The sequence below is a fragment of the Cavia porcellus genome, unplaced genomic scaffold (genome assembly GCF_034190915.1).
Source record: "Cavia porcellus strain 051 isolate PalLab524CR breed Dunkin Hartley unplaced genomic scaffold, mCavPor4.1 scaffold_27, whole genome shotgun sequence".
Lineage (NCBI taxonomy): Eukaryota > Metazoa > Chordata > Mammalia > Rodentia > Caviidae > Cavia > Cavia porcellus.
Window position 1 is genome coordinate 37365967 of NW_026947510.1, and position 18784 is coordinate 37384750.

The following is an 18784-nucleotide window of genomic DNA, read 5'->3' on the forward strand; positions in this document are numbered from 1 at the left end:
TAGTGTCAGATTCATTTGCACACATGGTACTAGCAAACACTGAACTGGTTCCTCAGTGTCCATGGATCAACTTGGGGTGTCCATAAATATTGAAATTCCAAGCAGGTGTTTCTCTACATTTTAAGAGAGGCTTAATGACTCTCTGAGCTTGCAAAGGATCCTTTGCCTCCAAAATCTGAGAAAATATTCCTCCAATCTGCCTCTTCTTTGAATCAGCATTGTACCAGCACCACTGTCTCTCTTGTCCATGATTTTAGTTGTCAGTGTTGAAGTTGTCATGAATTTTTTTCCTTACATTATCTTTGATTTTTAAAATACAGTCAATATAGATACCCAAATCCAAGACTGCTCAAATCCTTATATACAAAAGCATAATATTTGTATATAATCTAAATACATCCTCCCATATACTTTAAATCATCTCCAGATTACTTACAATACCTAATAAGATGTAAATACTATGCAAATAGTAGTTATATAGCATTATTTAGAGAATAAAGAAAAACGTCTAAAGGTTCGGTACAAATGTAATATTAAAAATATTTTTAATCCACAGTTGTGTAGTGTGGAAGCTATGGGTATATAGGGATGATTGTACTGCATTGAATTATTATCTGTCCTAATTACTAGTATTTTACAGGTATTTAAGTCTCACATCTGAGACCAAGGTCTTACTTGCTTCACCTTTGTCTAGGATCTAGTAGGCTCCTTCTCAGCCTCCAAACTCTCATCTCCTATAGGCCATTTGTCCACATGAGCCCATTTCCAAGCCTGCACATTCTTTGTACAAGAACTCTTCATCAAGGGGCTACTAGCTCTGTAATTCTGCCAGAGGGACAGAGAACTCCTGCTTCAACTTCCAACACTTCACTGAGCAATAGAAAGTATTGTACCCTCCTGGAAACATGTGACAAAGTACACCCAGCTCTCTAGTCTGGGCCCTACCCAACCCCTAGTGTGGATGGAGCACTTCCTGTGTACCGGGAGCAGTGCTTGACCTTTTAGGGACTACTGCCTTTCACATTTAAGTTTTCCCTATCATTGACCCTGTTTTTTTTTTTTTTTTTTTTGGCTTTTTCGTTTTTATCGGTACCAGGGATCGAACTCATGACTGCCTGCTTCCAAGGCAGGTGCTTATGCCGCTGAGCTAAACCTCCAGCCCCCATTGACCCTGTTTTACGGTTTAGGAAGCAGAGGTTCCAAGATGTAACTTACATGTGGCCACTGAACTAGTAGGTGCAGGACCAGTATTTTAACTGAGGATGATCTGACTCCAGAACCTGAGCTCTTCTATAAACTGTTACATGCCTCTTGTCACCTTGGGCTCACTAGCCAAAAGCAGAAATGAGAGACTCATAAAGTTCGCAATAGCGAGTTGCAAGCCACAGGCCAGCCTGCCTGTCAGTGAATTTTTTGCCAGAAACTCCTATTTGACTAAAACTAGGTGAAAGAAAAATCTACAAAATGAAGTTTATAAGAAAAAATGGTTTCAGGAGGTTGAATGTGACTTTAGATGTAAGCATGAAATTGAAGCATCTCTGTTTTTTGAGTTTTGGGGTGAGGGTAACCTTCCACCTTCCACTTGAAAACTGTGTGTGAAGTTTTGGGTGAACTTGGGAACAGAAAGAGGCAGTGTTTTGGAACTTCCAGTCCCCTGGTGACTGAATTTGTGTGCAGAAGGCAGTTTTGATCAGGTAGTATATTGAAGGTTAAAGGCAAATGAAGTGGACTAAGACCTGGAGCTTGTCAAAAGGCATCCTCTGGAAGCGCTGCCAAGGTGCCCTGAGGATATTTGGGTTTTCTGGAAGGTGGGACCCATGGGGAAGAATTGCAAGGTAAGCCCTGTCAGCTGCCACCCCTCTGCAGAGGTCAGAAAGTATTGTCTGATCACTGTGCACAATTCTGATTCTCACACTAAACTAGGTCTGTCATACAAAGTCCAGTTTATTGCTTAGTATTCCTAATCCTTTGCATTTTTACACAGCATTTGAGAGTACAAGGGCTTTTATATCTGTTATTTCCTTTGACTCAGAGAAAATTAACTGACACATAATGGTCTAGACTATTGGACCTAGTTAGTGTTCTGTACTACATACACTCAGTGTGACTCTGAACTTCAGTGTTGCACAAATATGGTTTTGCTGACCTTATCTCCTTCCCAGAGTAGTTACCGAAGTGACATGGATGTGGGAGAACTTGGCAATATTTGGACCTGCACAGATCTGAAGTGTCCTAGGTATACACGCCAGGGCAGGAGTGGATGATGAGAGGCTCTTGGGAGGGGGAGTGGTGGTCACAGGCTGCAGGGCCAGTCCCAAGGCAGATCACTTGGCGTTGGGGTATTTGGCTGTGGTGTCCGGCACTACAGAGTCTGGACCATGATGTGTCAGGCACCACACGCACATCACTGAGAAATCCCCTTCTGCAGCATGCATACACATTTGAAGTCGTAAATATTAGCAATTTTATCTCCCCAAAGTTACAATAAACAATGACATACGCTGCTAATTTGGACTAAAGTCTGAAGAATAAGGAGGACATGATTGGAAAGTAAAAATGATAGGAATTTTTTGATTAGAATGAAAATGTCATCTTCATATTAGGGAAGGGAAATGAAAGACACTATGAGATGTATTTTCTTGACTTACGGCAAAATTTAGAAGTTTAGAGGAAAAGTACCTATGGTCCCATGAACTGAAAAGCTGTGACACAAGCTAGGAAACTTAGTGTGGTTTTCAATACAAATTTTTGGACCTGACAGTTGTATATGACTCTTACTGGAATAAGAAGGAGGAAGACAACTAAAGCATCTGATCATACAGTGGAGTTTTGTCTACTATGAAGAAAGATAAATTTAAATCATTTGTCGGAAAATGGATACACCTTGAAGTCATAATGTTACATAAAGGAGACACACAAGCTTAACTGTCATATGATTTCTCTTATATGAGAAATCCAGAGTATAAATTAAATAGCAAAAGAAAATATAGATAATAGGAAGCAGGGAGATAGATCTTTTATAAGTGGGAAAGGGATCAAGGGATAGAAGGAAGGGGAAAAGAAGGAAGTGGAAGAGAATGAAGAAGAATTAAGATGTATTATGTGTATATACCAACGCATAATGAATGTAATCATTGTGTACTGCAAACATACACGAATAAAAATCAAAACACAAAAAACATCTGATGAGGCTGTATTGGGGATAGTCTCTGATATACTTAATTTTTAAACAGATTTTTAAAAAATATAAAAGTAATATACCATATTTAGAGAATTGGGATATAAAAAACAATATACTTATAACTATACTATCGAGTGATAGTTGCTATTAATAGTTTATACTTTATAATATTTTCTGTGCATTTTTGAGATTATTGTATGAATACAGTATTTTGGTTTTCAATATTCATTTATACTCTACAAATACTTTATTGGTTACATGATCTTCTGTCATAGATGTTATCTACAATGCTTTGGGTTTTTTTTTTTTTTTTTTTTTTTTTTTTTTTGTCTTTTTCCTTTTTATCTTTTATCCTTTTTACCGGGGATTGAACTCATGACTGCCTGCTTTATAAGGCAGGCGCTTATGCCGCTGAGCTAAATTCCCAGCCCCTGTTATCTACAGTGTTAGTAGATATTATAGATGTTATTAGTTAGTTAACCTCTACTCTTTTATTTATATTCCCACTTTTTCACTATTCAAAATAACACTGCTATGAACCTCTATGCATGAGAGATATTTCTGTATGCTGAATTATCTCTTTAAGGTAGATTGTCAGATGCTAACATTTACTAGGCTCTTAAGACATCATCAACTCAGTTGCCACAAAGATCACACCAACTTAGCTTCCCACTGCTTTACACTGGTCTAATGAGCTCAGATTTTTATAAAGATGTATGTAAGGGTGAAAAAAACCAACCTACTGAAAAGACAAATGTAAAGGAGAATTTCTTAGATCTAGAATGTTAAACTGAGTGTGCTAGAACTGCAGGAGATGCCCAGGGAATGATGAACACTGCAGGGCAGTTCTGTAAGAGTAGCAGGGTTGGGTGGCCTAGCATCTCAGCTGCAAAGCCAAACACAACTGTTGAACTTTCCTTTCTCCCTTCTGTTTCATCAAGGAAATGACAGACTAAAACAGACAGTATACACGTTGACAGAAGGGACTTGAAGCCATGATGGGTGCATTCACTGTAAAAGCAAATGTAAATTATTTTAAATATAACCTCAAGGCTCTTGGCCCAAATAAATATCATCCCTGGGAGAGAACTTACATGGGTGAAAGATAAACTACTCCTGACAGTGACCCTTAAGGGAGTGGGAAATGGACATGGTACTATGAGAACTACTGTTCTTTGCCTAATATTAGGAATAGAAAGTGGGGAATGTATTGACTAAAACAGCTAACCTGAAAGAATTTTCCAGTGAAGTTCAGGACAGATTTCTATACCAGTGTGTAACGGGCACTTAGGAAAAAGGTTACCATCAAAGCCAGACACCTGCTTTACGTCTTCCTCCTCGTCCTGCTGAATAAGCTTGGTATAAGTTTTAGTAATTATATTTCTGTACAACAGGAAAGTATTCTATTGAGTTTATGATGGTGCTTTTATGGATAGTTTGGAAAATGTAGTCCAAATATCAGCCCAGTATTTAGAGGCAGTAACAATTGATCCCCTCTACTCAGAAGGTGCTAAACCTTTGATCTGTATCCTTCTCTCCCCTCACCTGATAAGCACTCTGTCGGTCCCCTGTTGAAGTGGTCGATTCTTAACAAAGCTGCAAATGACATGATGCTCTGGGATATAGATGGTCTAGGAAAGAGATCCAAATCTGGAGAAATTACAGCAAGCTGGAATGATAAAATTTCATATTGGTTAACTTAAATTCTTACAGTTGGATCCCAAGTACCATGTAAATATGTGCAGGGTAGAGTGAGATTATAAAAATAATCATGGTAATAATGATAGTTAAAAAAAGATATTTTAAAAATATTTTATTCAGGGGCTGGGGATTTCGCTCAGTGGCTTAAGCGCCTGCCTGGAAAGCTTGAGATCATGAGTTCAATCCCCAGCACCAAAAAAAAAGAAGAATATATATATATTATTCATATCATTTATTAAATGACTTCTCTATACTAGACACTGGGCTGTGTCTTTTAGATCATCTTTATCATTTATATAATTTTACTTTACACTCATTTTATGTCACCTAAAAATTTGATAAGCATGTCATCTGCAATTTAATGCTGTTTACTAATAGGTAAACTTTCTCCTATTGTTCATTTAAGGCAATTGAGACAGAGAGGTTGAGGAATTTGCACTAAGACACACAGCTAAGAAATAGAAGGTCTATGCTGTTGGTGCTCAGTGTCTGCATGCTTAATCTCTGGGAAACATTTTTCTTTAAATTCATGAATTTAATTTTATGTCCTGCCAAAATGCCAAGTAAGCCTAGACCGAGAGGCAGATGGTTAATACTGTAGACTTGGGTTCCAATCAACTGGTTTCAAATGTTTGCTCTTCCATTTCCAGGCTTTATATCTTTAGCCAACTCACTTCTCTTTGGTAAATGAGGATTTTCTCCTTTGTAAAAGGTGCTAATGATGTTCCTACAGGATTCCTGTAGAAATTAGAGTTATATAACTCATGTGCACAAAGACAGCACTCATGTTTGCTGTTTTTAGGCCACTTAAGAAGTAATATGATGGATATTAGGAGTTGGGACTATGGAACTGGGCATGGTGGCACATACGTGTAATCCCTGTACTCAAGGAGGCTGAGGCAGGAGAGTTGCAAGTTCAAGCCCAGCCTGAGCAACTTGGCAAGAACCTTGACTTGAAATTTTAAAAAGGACTGCGGATGTAGCTCTGTGCTGTTCAGACCCCAGTATGAGACAGAGAGACAGAGAGAAAATGACTAAGAATGATGGAGCCAGCAGTCCCATCACCACCATTTCCATTGACATGTGCTACAGTTTTCTCATCTGTAAGACAAGATTCTCAATTATGGTGAGAACACTCAATAATTGTGGACTAATTCTGTCCATAGAACTGCATTGTTCAGGAAGGAAAAGTGCTGGTCCTGTTCCTGCACTGGGTTTAGGCATGAAGCCAAACAGCATCTCCAGAGAGGGTGGGCAGATTAGAGAGGCTTGAACACTGCAGGTAGGAGTTCTGTTTGGGCCAGTGAAGGCTGCTGTGAGTCTGGAGGGGAGATGACTGAACAAGGTAGTGCGGTTACCACTACAACCATGTCAAGGGTTACAAAGTGGTCATGTGTCGTCTGATCGCATTGTGGCAAGAGTCAGGGCACTTGGGGACAGGTTGATTGTAGTTCAGTCTTAACTTTTTTGGTGTTAGTTTCCTAATCAGTGATGTGGGATCAGGATTGGACTAGATCACCTTTGTGGTATCTCATTCACACTTTACGATTGTCTTTTAAGCCATAGAATCTAGAACAAATTCATTTATACAGAAAGTTGGAGGTAAAGGGTGTTTTTGGTGAACAGTTATGATACCCAAAGTGCTTGAACTTGGGAACTAGAGATACAGCTTAGTAATAGAGTATTTGCCAAAAACGCATAAAGTCCTACCTTTAACCCTTAGTACCACCAAATAAAAAGAGAGCTTGAGTCAAATATTGATCAAACCACATCTACTGACCATGAGCCCTCTGTTTCCTCATCTGTTTAACTGAAATGAGAATCCAATTAACTTAGGGTTCTCATTTCATTAACTTTGTGGGAATTACACAAGGCAATGTGTGGGGATGCAGTAGATCAGCTCGCAGACTGCTGTGTTTATCATTGCCCAAGCTGACTTACAGTTTTCCAGAGATTTAGAATATAATAAAATAGTCTTAAGCACTAATCTGTGTTCCATGACTCAGAAGATCCTCCAGGAAGTTACAAAATCTCAAGGTCTTAGGGTCATGATCATGAACAAAGAGTAATTTTGTAGGAAAAAGAAAAGCTCTTCCCTGTGTGTATTCTTTGGTTTATAAGATCCAAATTAAATAGGCGCATATTGACTGTATTGAGCCCAAAGGGAACAGTGATGCAGACTCTAAGCTCCTTGTTTTACAAATGAAGCCAGTGAGCCAATGAAAAGCCTGCCCAGAATCACATGTTAATTAGTGGCTCATCTGGGAGTAAAATCCAGGCTCTGACTCCCCAGACACTTCTCACCCATGTTTAAGCATAACTCAAAGTGTGAAATGAGGGTCAGAATGTCCTGATGTGTGAGCTGCCCCTTTGAACGCCGAATTGGGAAAATCAAGGAAGTTAAAGAGCCTGGGCAAATGTATTATTGAAGGGTGTAATACTAGAATTTGACTTGACTCCCCTTGGAAGAAAAAGTACAGTGGAATTCTTAGTAATTTTCTTAAATCAGAATAGTTCACTTCTTTCATACAGAATTCTTCCCAAATAGCCTCACATTAATTGGCATTAAAAATTCTGATCTTAGTAAGTAAATGAATGTCACAGGTTGTGTGACATTCTCCCTCCCTCTCTCCCCCAACCTTCCTTCTGTTTCTTAATGATCTCAAACATTATATCCTTTAACTTTGTTGAGTTAAAATTGCAAGAGGCAGCTGTAAAATAAGTTGTATGTGTCCCTCCCTCACCCTGCCTCTACAACTTCTGTCCCAGCAGTGGCTATGAATCACACGAACAATCAGAACCCAGCACTGCTGAGCATCATGGTCAAACAGCTGTGAGTATTTGACCTGTGCTGCTGTGTTCCTAGGTACAGTCAAAACAGAGTCCCACATACACCTCCCTCCTCTCCCCATTTATGAATGTATTCCTCCAAGGATCTACAAATCCCTTTTTTCTTTTCTTTTTCCCTTCTTACTATTTCTTTTTACTTTGTTGATAACTTGAGAAAGGCTCTAAGGATCTCAGTCTTGGATGCATAAGAATCAGTTCACTCAAGTCTTTTTGGAATCCCCAGTACATGTTGAAAACCATCTCTATTCTGAGTCTGGCTAAGGAGTGTTTGGGTAAGCAGAGTGATGCTAAGAACACAGATTCTAGAAGTATATGCTAGACTCTGATCTCAGCTCATCTTGTTCTAGGGCTATTACACCCTTGGAAAAATCCCCAAAATATATGGAGCCTTGGTTTCCTAATCTGAACCTCCTGTCTCATGCGATGCATGAACATGCAGTTAAATGAACTAATATTTACAAGGTGCTTAGAACCACACAAGTGCTTCTTAAATGACTATTTAGTAAATTAAATGGTCTGGATTAGAATAGGGTCTCCTCTGGGTACTAGGCTCTATTCTACTTGGGGTTAGAAGCTTTAACACACAAGCCTTAGAGAGTCCCCAGGTTTGAAAAAAATGGCTTCTTTTTCTCCAATTAGAATTTCAAAGCACATTCTATACCACAGCCTCTTTGTTCTATTGAATTAAAAAGGAAATAGCAGTGGGACCCGACTTCCAGCACAGAAGTGTATCTGACCTCTTTCCAGCTCAGTGAGCTGTCCACCTCTTTATGCTAATGCAAGAGCAGTGACTGATCAATGTATTGAATGGCCTGGAGCAGGTAGCTTGTTCATCTTGATGGAGCTGGTAAAACTGCTGGGATTGCCCCGCATTCCCTGGAACTCGCTGGTGGGTCCCTTTTGTACACAAGTGTGGAGCCTGCAGCATCGAGTTCTGGTGAGGGGGTTTCCACTGTGGCCAAGCTGTGGGAGAGATTAATGGGAAGTGAGAAGAGAAACTGTTGTTCTTAACGGGCAGTGCTGTTTGGAGTATGTGACTCTTCTTGTATTTAGGGAAAAGATTACTCACGAATATTTTCTTCTGTAGAATATACAGAACCTCAAATTACTACTTGCGCCCCCCACCCCCTTCTCACCGCCTCCCTCTGTTTCACCGTGTCCCCTGCAGAAACTTCAGCATTTAACTTTCATTTCCCCTTCTCGGCAGGATTCGGTTCTGTATTCACTTGGGCGCCCACACTTCCACAAGCTGCCCTGTGCTTTTCCCTGTTTCTGTATGAACACCCCTGCTCTGGGTCCTGCCACCGCCAGGTGCTTTCCTGGACCAGCCTTGCCTGGAACCTCCCGTGTGTCCCCTCAGGACCACTGTACTCCTGCTCATCATGTGAGGGAGAAGAGGACAGGCATCTACAGTAATGAGTCGCTGTGTTCTTCTCCCTGCCACTGCTGATAGGAGGAAGTAAACTTTAAGGTTTTAACTAGCTCAAACATTGGCTGCAGGCTGGGGATTTAGCTCAGTGGCACAGCACCTGCCTGGCAAGCATAAGGTTCTGAGTTTGATTCCTGGTCCTCAAAAAAAAAAGGCTGCTTGCTGGGTGTGGTGGTGCACATTTGTAGCCCCAGCAGTTGGGAGGCTGAGGCAGAAGGGATCACCATGAGTTCCAGGCCAAATTGAACTCTACATAGCAAGACCCTGCCAAAAAACCACTGAAATGAAATTAGCTGCTCCTACTCTCATCTTACTATGATTCCTTGTATGTTGAAAGTTACTGGGAAGAGGTAGGCCTGCCTGTATCTGGGGCCATTTTTTATAAGCCCAATCAAGAATCAGGAAATAAAACCTTAGATTCTTTAGTGTATGTGTTTTATTCTAAAGGACATAGGCAGTCATGTACTACAAATCATTATTCCATAGTACTGTTTACTTTTTCTATTTAAGAAAAAAATTAATATGAAACTTTGAAAATCCTTAAGGGCTATCTGTCCCAATGGCCGATAGTTCTTTATTGGTCCATTACAAGATGGACTGGTTCTGAGAGGACTTCCAGAGTTGGAGGGAGCCAGCTACCTTCCTTCTCAACTGTATTCTGCAGAGACTGCGCTAGGAAAGTGGCCAGCAGTCGGGCCCAGAGCCTCGGACATTCTCCAGGGGACCAGAGCCTGGTGTCCCCACTCCAACACATCTAACACGTTGTGCTTTGTCTTGCCTAGTGTTGGGCGATCCTTTCCAGGATTGAGCCTGAGGACACTTATAACACATTCCGGGGTCTCCCTAAACTTAAGTAACTTACACTGAAAGACTGGAGCTCTTCTTGGCACGCTCTAGATCCACCGGGCTCTGTGTGACTCTTGCCACTTGATTTTATTTATTTACTTTTTTATCGGTACCGGGGATTGAACTCATGACTGCCTGCTTGCAGGACAGGCGCTTATGCCGCTGAGCTAAATCCCCAGCCCCCTTTTCAAGAGTGGATTTCTGTTGAGCATCTACCTTCTTCCGACCTAGTGGTTCTAAATGTTTTGCTGTCAGCACTCTTTTCACTTCTCGAAAGTTATTGAAAACTCCAAAAAGCTTTTGCTCACGTGGATTGTGTCTTACCTAATTTTACCACATCGTAAGTTAAAACTGAGAATTTAAAATATTCATTTGCTTAATGGAAAATAATAAGCTGTTTGTATGTGTTACTGGGAATTAAAGCAGTAAATCCCAATGAGCTATATTGAATCCTCGGCCACCACCACCACCACCCCACTTTTTTGGACACAGGCTCAAAAGTATGTGTTCCCCTTAAAAAAAATGTGCAAAGAATAGCAGTGTTGTACAAGTTTCCCAAGTCTCTCTTAATACCTGGCTTAATAGAAAATGTCTAGATTCTCTTAACTGTTTCTTTCACCTTGTCGCAGTATCACTTGTCATGTAGGTATGCTCATGAATGTATGAGAGTGACAAAGGTAAATACTTATTATATTGCTATGAAAGTAATTTTACATAGACACCCTACAGAGATCTTGGGAACCTTCATGGCTCCTGTGATCACACTTTTCTAATTTCTTGAATGGAGTATCAAAGATTTCCCACAGTGGTAAAGTAAAACAAAAATGTAGGTTTAGAGCTGTGGTGTCAGAAACCCAACCTGATCGCCCATCAGCTCCATTCTAGGCCTCCTCCATTCTGTATTGGTCCTAGTCAGTCAAAGTACCACACTCACCAGGAACGTCTGACATCAGCATGTCCATTAAGAGGCTGAAGACCTTTCATCCTTACCTTGCCCTCTTATTCCCAGAGGCCAGCTGATGGTTTCCCAGAGGCTGAGTGAATTGCTCTTCCTGGAAGAAGTTTCAGGGAACACTTCATTGTTGGGCAGCTCTGGACAGTCAAGGCCAGCTCTGGAACATTCTCACTTCAGAAAGACTCAGGGCTACGTCACATCAGCTCTGATTCTGTGTGTCTCAGGCCACCCCAGGGCAGGAATCTCAGATCTATCATCCTTGGACACTTTTAGAAAAGTGTGTTTTTCTCTTTTATTTTGCCTATAAATAAAAAATTAATGTATAACACATTTGAGCAGTTATGAGGCTAGAGTTTTAACTCAGGATTTAGAATTGACTTTAAAGGCTATTAAGATTCAGGGACTGGATTTTGTTAATCATTTAAAGATCTTTCTCCTTGTTTCAACTGACTAACTGATGAGACCTTTTTTCTCTTCCTTTCTGTCTCGCTCTCTCCCCAACAGGCTTGCAGCCAATTTACTGGAGCAGGGATGACGTAGCCCAGTGGCTCAAGTGGGCTGAAAATGAGTTTTCTTTAAGGCCAATTGACAGCAACACGTTTGAAATGAACGGCAAAGCGCTCTTGCTGCTGACCAAAGAGGACTTTCGCTGTCGATCTCCTCATTCAGGTGAGCACCTGCACCCTGGGGTGCTGTGGACTCAGCGTGGACAGTCACTTGGTGGTTGGTCTTTGATACCGCCCATCCTGTACCAGCAGTCTGCACAGCTGATCGTCACAGACAGAGGGACAGTGACAGTTTACCAGCAGGAAGATCCCGCTGACTAAGCCAGTTTCAGGTTTCCAGATATGGGTGGAGAGTTAGGTTAGGAGAAGTTGCCCGCTTTTTACCTGGTAACCCTGGAACTTCAGTGATGTTGTGCTGCCATCAGAGAAAGTAGGGAACACCATTCCTGCCCTTTCATCTCCCTGAGAGTTAGTACAGGTCAGGAACTGATGAATTTTTAAAAACAGCTGGGTTTGGTGGTGTACACCTGCATCCCAGCGCTCAGGAGGCTGAGCCATGAGTACAAAGCCAGCCTGGGCTGTAGAGTGAGTTCAAGGGTGCTGTCTCATAAACAAAACAAAACAAAATGTAGCTTTAGAAATCCTGCAAGATAAAAGTAGGCATTTTCTCAGGCCCACCTAAGATTTGTCAAAATAGGGGCTCCTAAGATCACACTGGAGCCCTGCAATAAGCATTTGCACTTGCTGCAGAGAGTGCTGCTGACATAGAGAAGTCATAGAGAAGTCTTCAAAAATGCTTCTCAATTTTCTGCCTTACGGTTACCAGGTAGGGAGTTATCTGGTGACTACAAGTCAGAGGGGAACTTTTCGCTCTGATATGTGTCTTGAGGGATTAGTTACCAGAGCACCAAAAGATCTGATCCTATTGAGTCTCATTTGTAAACCTGGGCAAATACCCTTTTCTCTGTGGCAAAAGGGCAGATACCCTGCAAAAGACCTTGGCGTAGTCCCTCAGTGCATGTAACCCTCACTTACCCCTGGAGGCCCACCAGCAATTAATAAACTAACCCTTCAGAGGAAAAAGCCCCACTCCAGGGGTGAGATGAGCCCGCAGAGTACCTCCCTCCTTTTTCCAATCACAGCAGATGATTTATAGGAAGAAACGCTAAAGGGGACATTTCCCCCAAAAGTATAGATATGACCAAAACTTGAAAGTTTATAGCTCTCAGAGTAGCTAATTTTTAAGTTTTTCTCAGAGACACAACCATACCAGAAACATTTGGTTTCAAATCTTTGATTCTTTTTGTAATCTCAGAATAAGAAAAGGGTAAACAACTATCTGAGTAAATGAAACTTTCCTAAATAGTCACTTTGAATTGACTGCAAAACACTTCTCTTTTCTGTTAGAGTGGAAACTTAAGTGGTATTATATTCAGAGGCAATATTACATGCCTAGAGGCAAAAACCCCTAGCTCTTTCATGTTCCAGTGAAACCAGTTGTGTAAAACAAACAAAGGAAAACCCAGTGATGTGTTTGGACTTGATTTGACTTAGACTCTGCGTGAGATTTTCTCAGGTCTTTGTGAATTTCCCTGCATCATCTCTCAGGTGCCCCACTTCTTTGCTGGTTGACTTTGCTCCCCAGTGACCTCAGTTCTCCTGATATATCGAGGTTCTCTCTGATCAAAGGTGAACAGGTGAAACCAACCACTTTTTCAGCCCTTTTCTGGCGTGGGCCATGTGGAAATAGCTCTGCTCCAGGGAAGTCACCAATTAGAGAAACAGGACTGCATGGACCCTAAAGACCAAAGAAAGGGAAAGCCAGTGTAGTAAAGGTCTTGCTAGAGGAAGAATGGAATTGGTCTGGAACATGAAGGGCAGAGAGTAACTGCAACAGCCTGCTATACTTAAACAGTGATGAAAACATCCATCTGTTGTACAGAAAAGGCAGGAGGCAGGAAGGCCAGCTCAGGCTGGGACTCTAGTTCAGGCACGAGGTCTGCAGACCACACTTAGGTGCTGGCAGCAGAGATTCATTCTGTGAGTGTTCCTTCAGCCACTGAAGCAGGGATACAGCAGTCTGGGTTTTGTAGGTAGGAGAGGCCTTTTTTTTTGTCAAATGGAACTCAGCGCTATGGTAATGGAGCCTCAATTTGAAAAGTCAGAAAGGTAAACAAAAGGGAGATGAGGGCAGGGGAGGGTTAGAGGAGAGGTATAACCTGGTTTGCTGAAGAGCAGTTCCAAGATAGGGCTGTGTCTTCTGTGTGAACCACTGTGTGCTGTCACTCCTGGCCCCTCCTGCTTCCCCTGCCTTGTCTGACTCTCTCCGTGCATTTCTAGTCCTGTGGACATTTTTCTGGAAAGATTGACTTCCAGCCCTACTTCCCTAATTTTCCCACCTTTCACTGGTCTCGTCCCCCCTCAATCTAGGTTAAGTGCTATTCCTTTGTCTTTTTATCCCAGAGCCATGTCTACTTCTGCCGCAGCCCTGACACATGCACACGATGCACAGGATCATATTCTGTTGTCTTCCTCTCCTAGAGAAGACAGTTCAGTGCACCAAGGATGGCATCTTGTTAAACTGCCCTAACTAATTGGCACTCAATAAATATTGGTCAGATTGTCCAGAAAGCCATGGACAGAGCTTCAAGGTGATGCCTACCAGTACAGACTGCAGGAAAACTCATGAAAATGCAGAGAAAGGTTGGCTAAGGCTGTGAACAGAATGAACGAGCAGGAGAGAACCACCACCCTGTGATACGGCCATCCAACAGGTAGTAAGGTAGGGGATTGCCACTGGTGCTCTCCTTAAGAACAAGGTTTCCATGGAAAATCTTTTCCTTTCTCAGATGGAGTATTTGCTGCTGTCTCCTCTGACATGGGCTTTCTGCTTCGGTGGTTTGATATGATGTATGTCTCAAGCTTTGTATTCCACATCTGGCCTGATGCAAATCACATCACTTTCTTTGATTTTATTTTTTTAGCCTAAAATGGAATATTCACCTTGTGGACCCTGAGTTCTTTTCAACTCTTCATGGTTTGGTCCTGCTTCAACTGTGAAACACCCGTAAGCTTCTAATAAACACTACAGCCACCTACCATGCAGACAGTGAATAAGTACTTCTTCCGTCTAATCATCTTGTAAAACTTAGCACCCCACAACTACCACCTTGGATCTTTTTTTGTTACGTAAGGAGAATTGAGAGTAGCTTCTCACAGCTCACCGCACTGCTGGAAGGAAACAAGTATGGCTTATCCCATCGTCATGAAGAGATGTTTCCATCTTGTTCCCAGCCTCATTTCCTGCCCAACCTTTTCCAAAACTCTGCTCTCTTAACACAGTTCATCTCCAGTGCAGCAAGGAGAGAACTAGATTGATGCATTATATTTACCTGAAATAGTAATATACCTTAAGTTCATAGACCATAGGCTCTCTGAATACCATATGCTGTATTCTTTGGCCAATTGAACAAATTAAATTTATCCACTCCCAAGTCAAGACTGTTACTTTTCCATCACTACAAGAAAGCAGGGAACACGTGAAATGTGCTTAACAGAAGATTTCAAGAGTGCAGATAAATGGAGTATTTTTTGGAGTAATTTCCCAATGATATAAGATGCATATTTTAAAACATTTGCAAAATTAAAAAATAAATATAAAGTGATCCACATTTTATAAAAAACCTCACCTGGATAGAATAATTTTACCTAATCCTTGAGCTACTATATGCCACATTAAATTGTTCTGGATGATTTAAATTTTGAGAGGTATTTGATTACTAGGTTACTCTGAGATGCTAAGAAAATATATTAATAGGAAATAGACTAGTATTTATTCTTATTTAGAGTTATTACATGGCATTTGGGTGGGATATATTTATATATTCATTATTTTATATGAACAGAAACTCAAGTTATTATCAAATTATTCATATTACACTCTGAGCTAAAGGGGAGAAAGACATATTTTCAAAATTCTTTGAATTCAGTTTTGTAAAAAAGACATTGGGGAGTTCCTAAATGTAGTGGGAATTTTAGTATACTAAAATTTGCTCTTTTAGTATACCATAATGTAATTTTGCAAATTATGCCTTCCCTTTCTGACCCCCCAGAACCTTTTTCTTTGGAAATGTTTTTCACTTGGATTCCTTAAATATAGTAAAATTCCATTTCAGAGTTAAAGTCTGAAAATATTAATCTTTTTCTACATGTAGTTCTTTAGACAGTTTTGCCTGAATTTCTGCTAAGCAATAGTAGGTGTTTTGTTTAGATGGAGTGGCTCTGTCTGCTGGCTTTGTGAAAATGAAGTCAGAGACTCTGAGGATGCAGGTCACAGAAAGGGACCTAAAAATATGGGAGCTGATGCAGGTGTGACCCTTACAAGGACACCCTCAGTCCACTGTTTTCTCTTCCTTCATTTTTGAACGAGCAAAAAATAAAAGCAAGAAAATTAAACATTACCGCACGTCAGAGAAATGCTTAGCAGAGTCACTTGAGGGAAAGTCATTTACTTTGTTAGCACTTCCCTTGACTCATTTGTGAAGTGGTGGTAACAGATCCTTCTGTCATGCAGAGCTATTAGGCTAACAGGAGACACAAAGTGCTGAGCACCTCCTTTAATAAAGCGCATAATCATTTAACAACATTTCTGTTCTCTCAAGAGCTTATTACTTATCTTACCTTATATTCTAGATCCAGCTAAAGATAATTGTCTTATATTTGTTTTCTAATCTGTCTATTCTTGTCTTAAACATAATCACAGTTTTGCACCTTGCCCCCTTTTCTCGGGATCTCTAAGACATAAATAGGAAAGTAAATTTCAAACATTTGTTTCTAAGACTAATGTAGTTTTTGCTCACAGAAAGTACTTCATATTAAATAAAAAGCTTGTAATTTAATCAACCTATAGAAATAGATGGAACGGGATGCTTAGAAACTAAGACCAAGCTGAGCTGAAATCTCCAGCGTCACAGTACAGGAGTAGGCATGTTTGAGTCACTGCTGAGTGTCCCCAGGCCTGCAGACACACCATGGTTTCACTGTTCAATTTATGATGAGAGCTACCGAACTGCACCCAGAGCTTCATCCTGAACCTGTCACAGGCAGTAAGGATGCAGCAGGGAGAATTTTGTGACAAATTTAAAGGGTCCCTCCAATGCCAGCCATGCTTTAATTTTTCTTAAGAATTGTTTAGAAGCAAATTAAAATCTCTCAATAAAAGCAAAAGACAGAACTGCTTGCAAATTTGAAAATGTGTTACTTCAGATAATCTACATGAGTTTATGTAAGCAGCAACTCATCACCTTAAAAAATGCAAATTTTAATAAGGTTAAAGTTTTTCATTAAAAAGAAACAAATAGTCCTTCATTAAACCTACTAAGCCTGGGAAGTGAGAAGTTGTGGAAGATCCCCGGAAAGGCTGTCTATGGAGAACCTGGCATTGCAGATGACACTAAGCTGACCCCTCCATTGTGAGAATAAACAGGGTATAACAAGAACTTTAAAGCTAATCATTGCTCTGGGAAGCCGAGGCAGGAGGACTGCAAGTTTAAGCCAGCCTGGGCATTTTTGATTTTGAGACTGTTTCAAAATAAAAAAGGGCTAGGATGTAACTCAGTGTAAATATTCTGTGTTCAATTCCCAGTACTGCAAAACAAAGCAAAAGAAACCCAGTCATATCCATTCACTAATAATTCCATTCTTTAAAAAATCCCAAGGAAATCATCCAATAATGGGGAAATGCCCTTAGTGATTCAATTTATAATAGTAAGCTAGGAATTCCTTATTCACTCCCAAAGTATAAGAAGGGAAATAGAATAGAATGCCATGTAGTTTTGTAACCATTCATTCAGTCATTTATTACTCTTTTAGTGACTCATGTAGGGCTTTGCTGGTCATGTTCAGGGTTTAAGCAGAGAATAGTAATGAGGAGATGGAGGTAAGAAAGGTGGGGCCAGATGTTTGGCTGGCATCGTGGAGCAAATGGAGAGAAGAGTTAAGGATTTCTGGCCTTAACACCTAACTAAACTCTTACTGAACTTAGGACCTTTGGGTTTGTAACAGTTTCTGTGTTGGACACATTCAAGGTATGATACCTTTTAGACATTCAAAAGAGACTATCCAGAAGGTGAGACGCTGTGGTCCTGGAGCTGAGAAGCCCTGCCCAGTAGAACAGATTTAGGGAAGACAAACTAAGACATGATGGGAGCAGACGAGAGTGCCCCAAAATAAAAGATAACAAGAAAACTGAGACTCAAGAGGCTGACTATATGACTGTGAACGGGAGACCGTGGAAAGATATGACCATAAACTATAAATGCCTATACAAAATGATTGTCAACTGATAGAAAAAGAATTACTCCACACATGTGAATGGGACCTTGTGAAACATATGCATGTGCTTTAAATATAAAAGTATTGAAGCAAAGGAGATTTTTGCCAAATGTTTGAAACCTGTCTGGTAATAGTCTCAAGGGGGATAGATAGCATCCATTAAGCGTGTATTATAGTAGACATGGGGCTGGTGCTTTGGACCTCTCATCTCACTGAATCATCATAACAGCCCTGCTGAATCTGCCTCATTATTCTCATTTTACATAAACTGAACTAAGTCTTTAACCCTTGGAGAGGAAAAATAATTTACCTACAGGGTACACTTGACAAATAGAGGAACCAGGATTCAAACTTGTGACTGTCCTGCTCCATAACCCAAATTTTTTCTTCTTGAAGTAAGGTAAACTTAAACAGTTTTAACCCCCTCATCCCCAGTAGTATTCACATGTTCTTGGTTTCAGACACTGATTTGTCAACTTTCAATAGCATTGTTTACTTTCTCTGCTATTCATATGAGACACGTTACAATAAAACAATAGAATTCAGGATTCTTAGAGTACGTGTTTGGCTTTTCATGTCAAAATACAAATAATCAAAAAGTACACATGTGTTATATTTCTGAGTGTGGATGTGTGCATGTTCCCAGGAGCTTATAAAACTTTTAAGACTTCTCCCAGGCCCTTTGCAAATGAAGGCCCTGAAGCTCACCAGCTACATGGCAAGTCCACCTCTGTACACTGTATGTGTACATCATGTGTTACATGTGTGCATGCAGTTAGATGGAAGAACCAACAAAAGCTGTTTTCCCTTGACCAACAGACCTGGGTTCCATTGCTTAGTGCAATAGAAGCACAAATTAATACTGCTTACTTCTTTTTCTGGAAGATGGAGATTTATCAAGTGCCAAATGGGATGAAAAAATTTTAAGTACCTTTTGAATTTAAGCCAGTAGTCATTTGCTAAGTTAGATATATAGCTGTGCT

The 18784-nt window shown here is 40.5% G+C and overlaps 1 protein-coding gene across 8 annotated transcripts in view; it reads left to right on the forward strand.

The window, feature by feature from the left end:
* Etv6 (ETS variant transcription factor 6) overlaps window positions 1-18784 on the forward strand; it is a 214068-nt gene that overhangs the window by 156286 nt on the left and 38998 nt on the right. For all 8 annotated transcript variants that reach the window (XM_063238241.1, XM_013153148.2, XM_013153143.2 and 5 more), the window contains one exon: window positions 11467-11631. In XM_063238241.1, the coding sequence (XP_063094311.1) occupies window positions 11467-11631 (165 nt within the window). The remainder of the gene's footprint in view (window positions 1-11466; window positions 11632-18784) is intronic.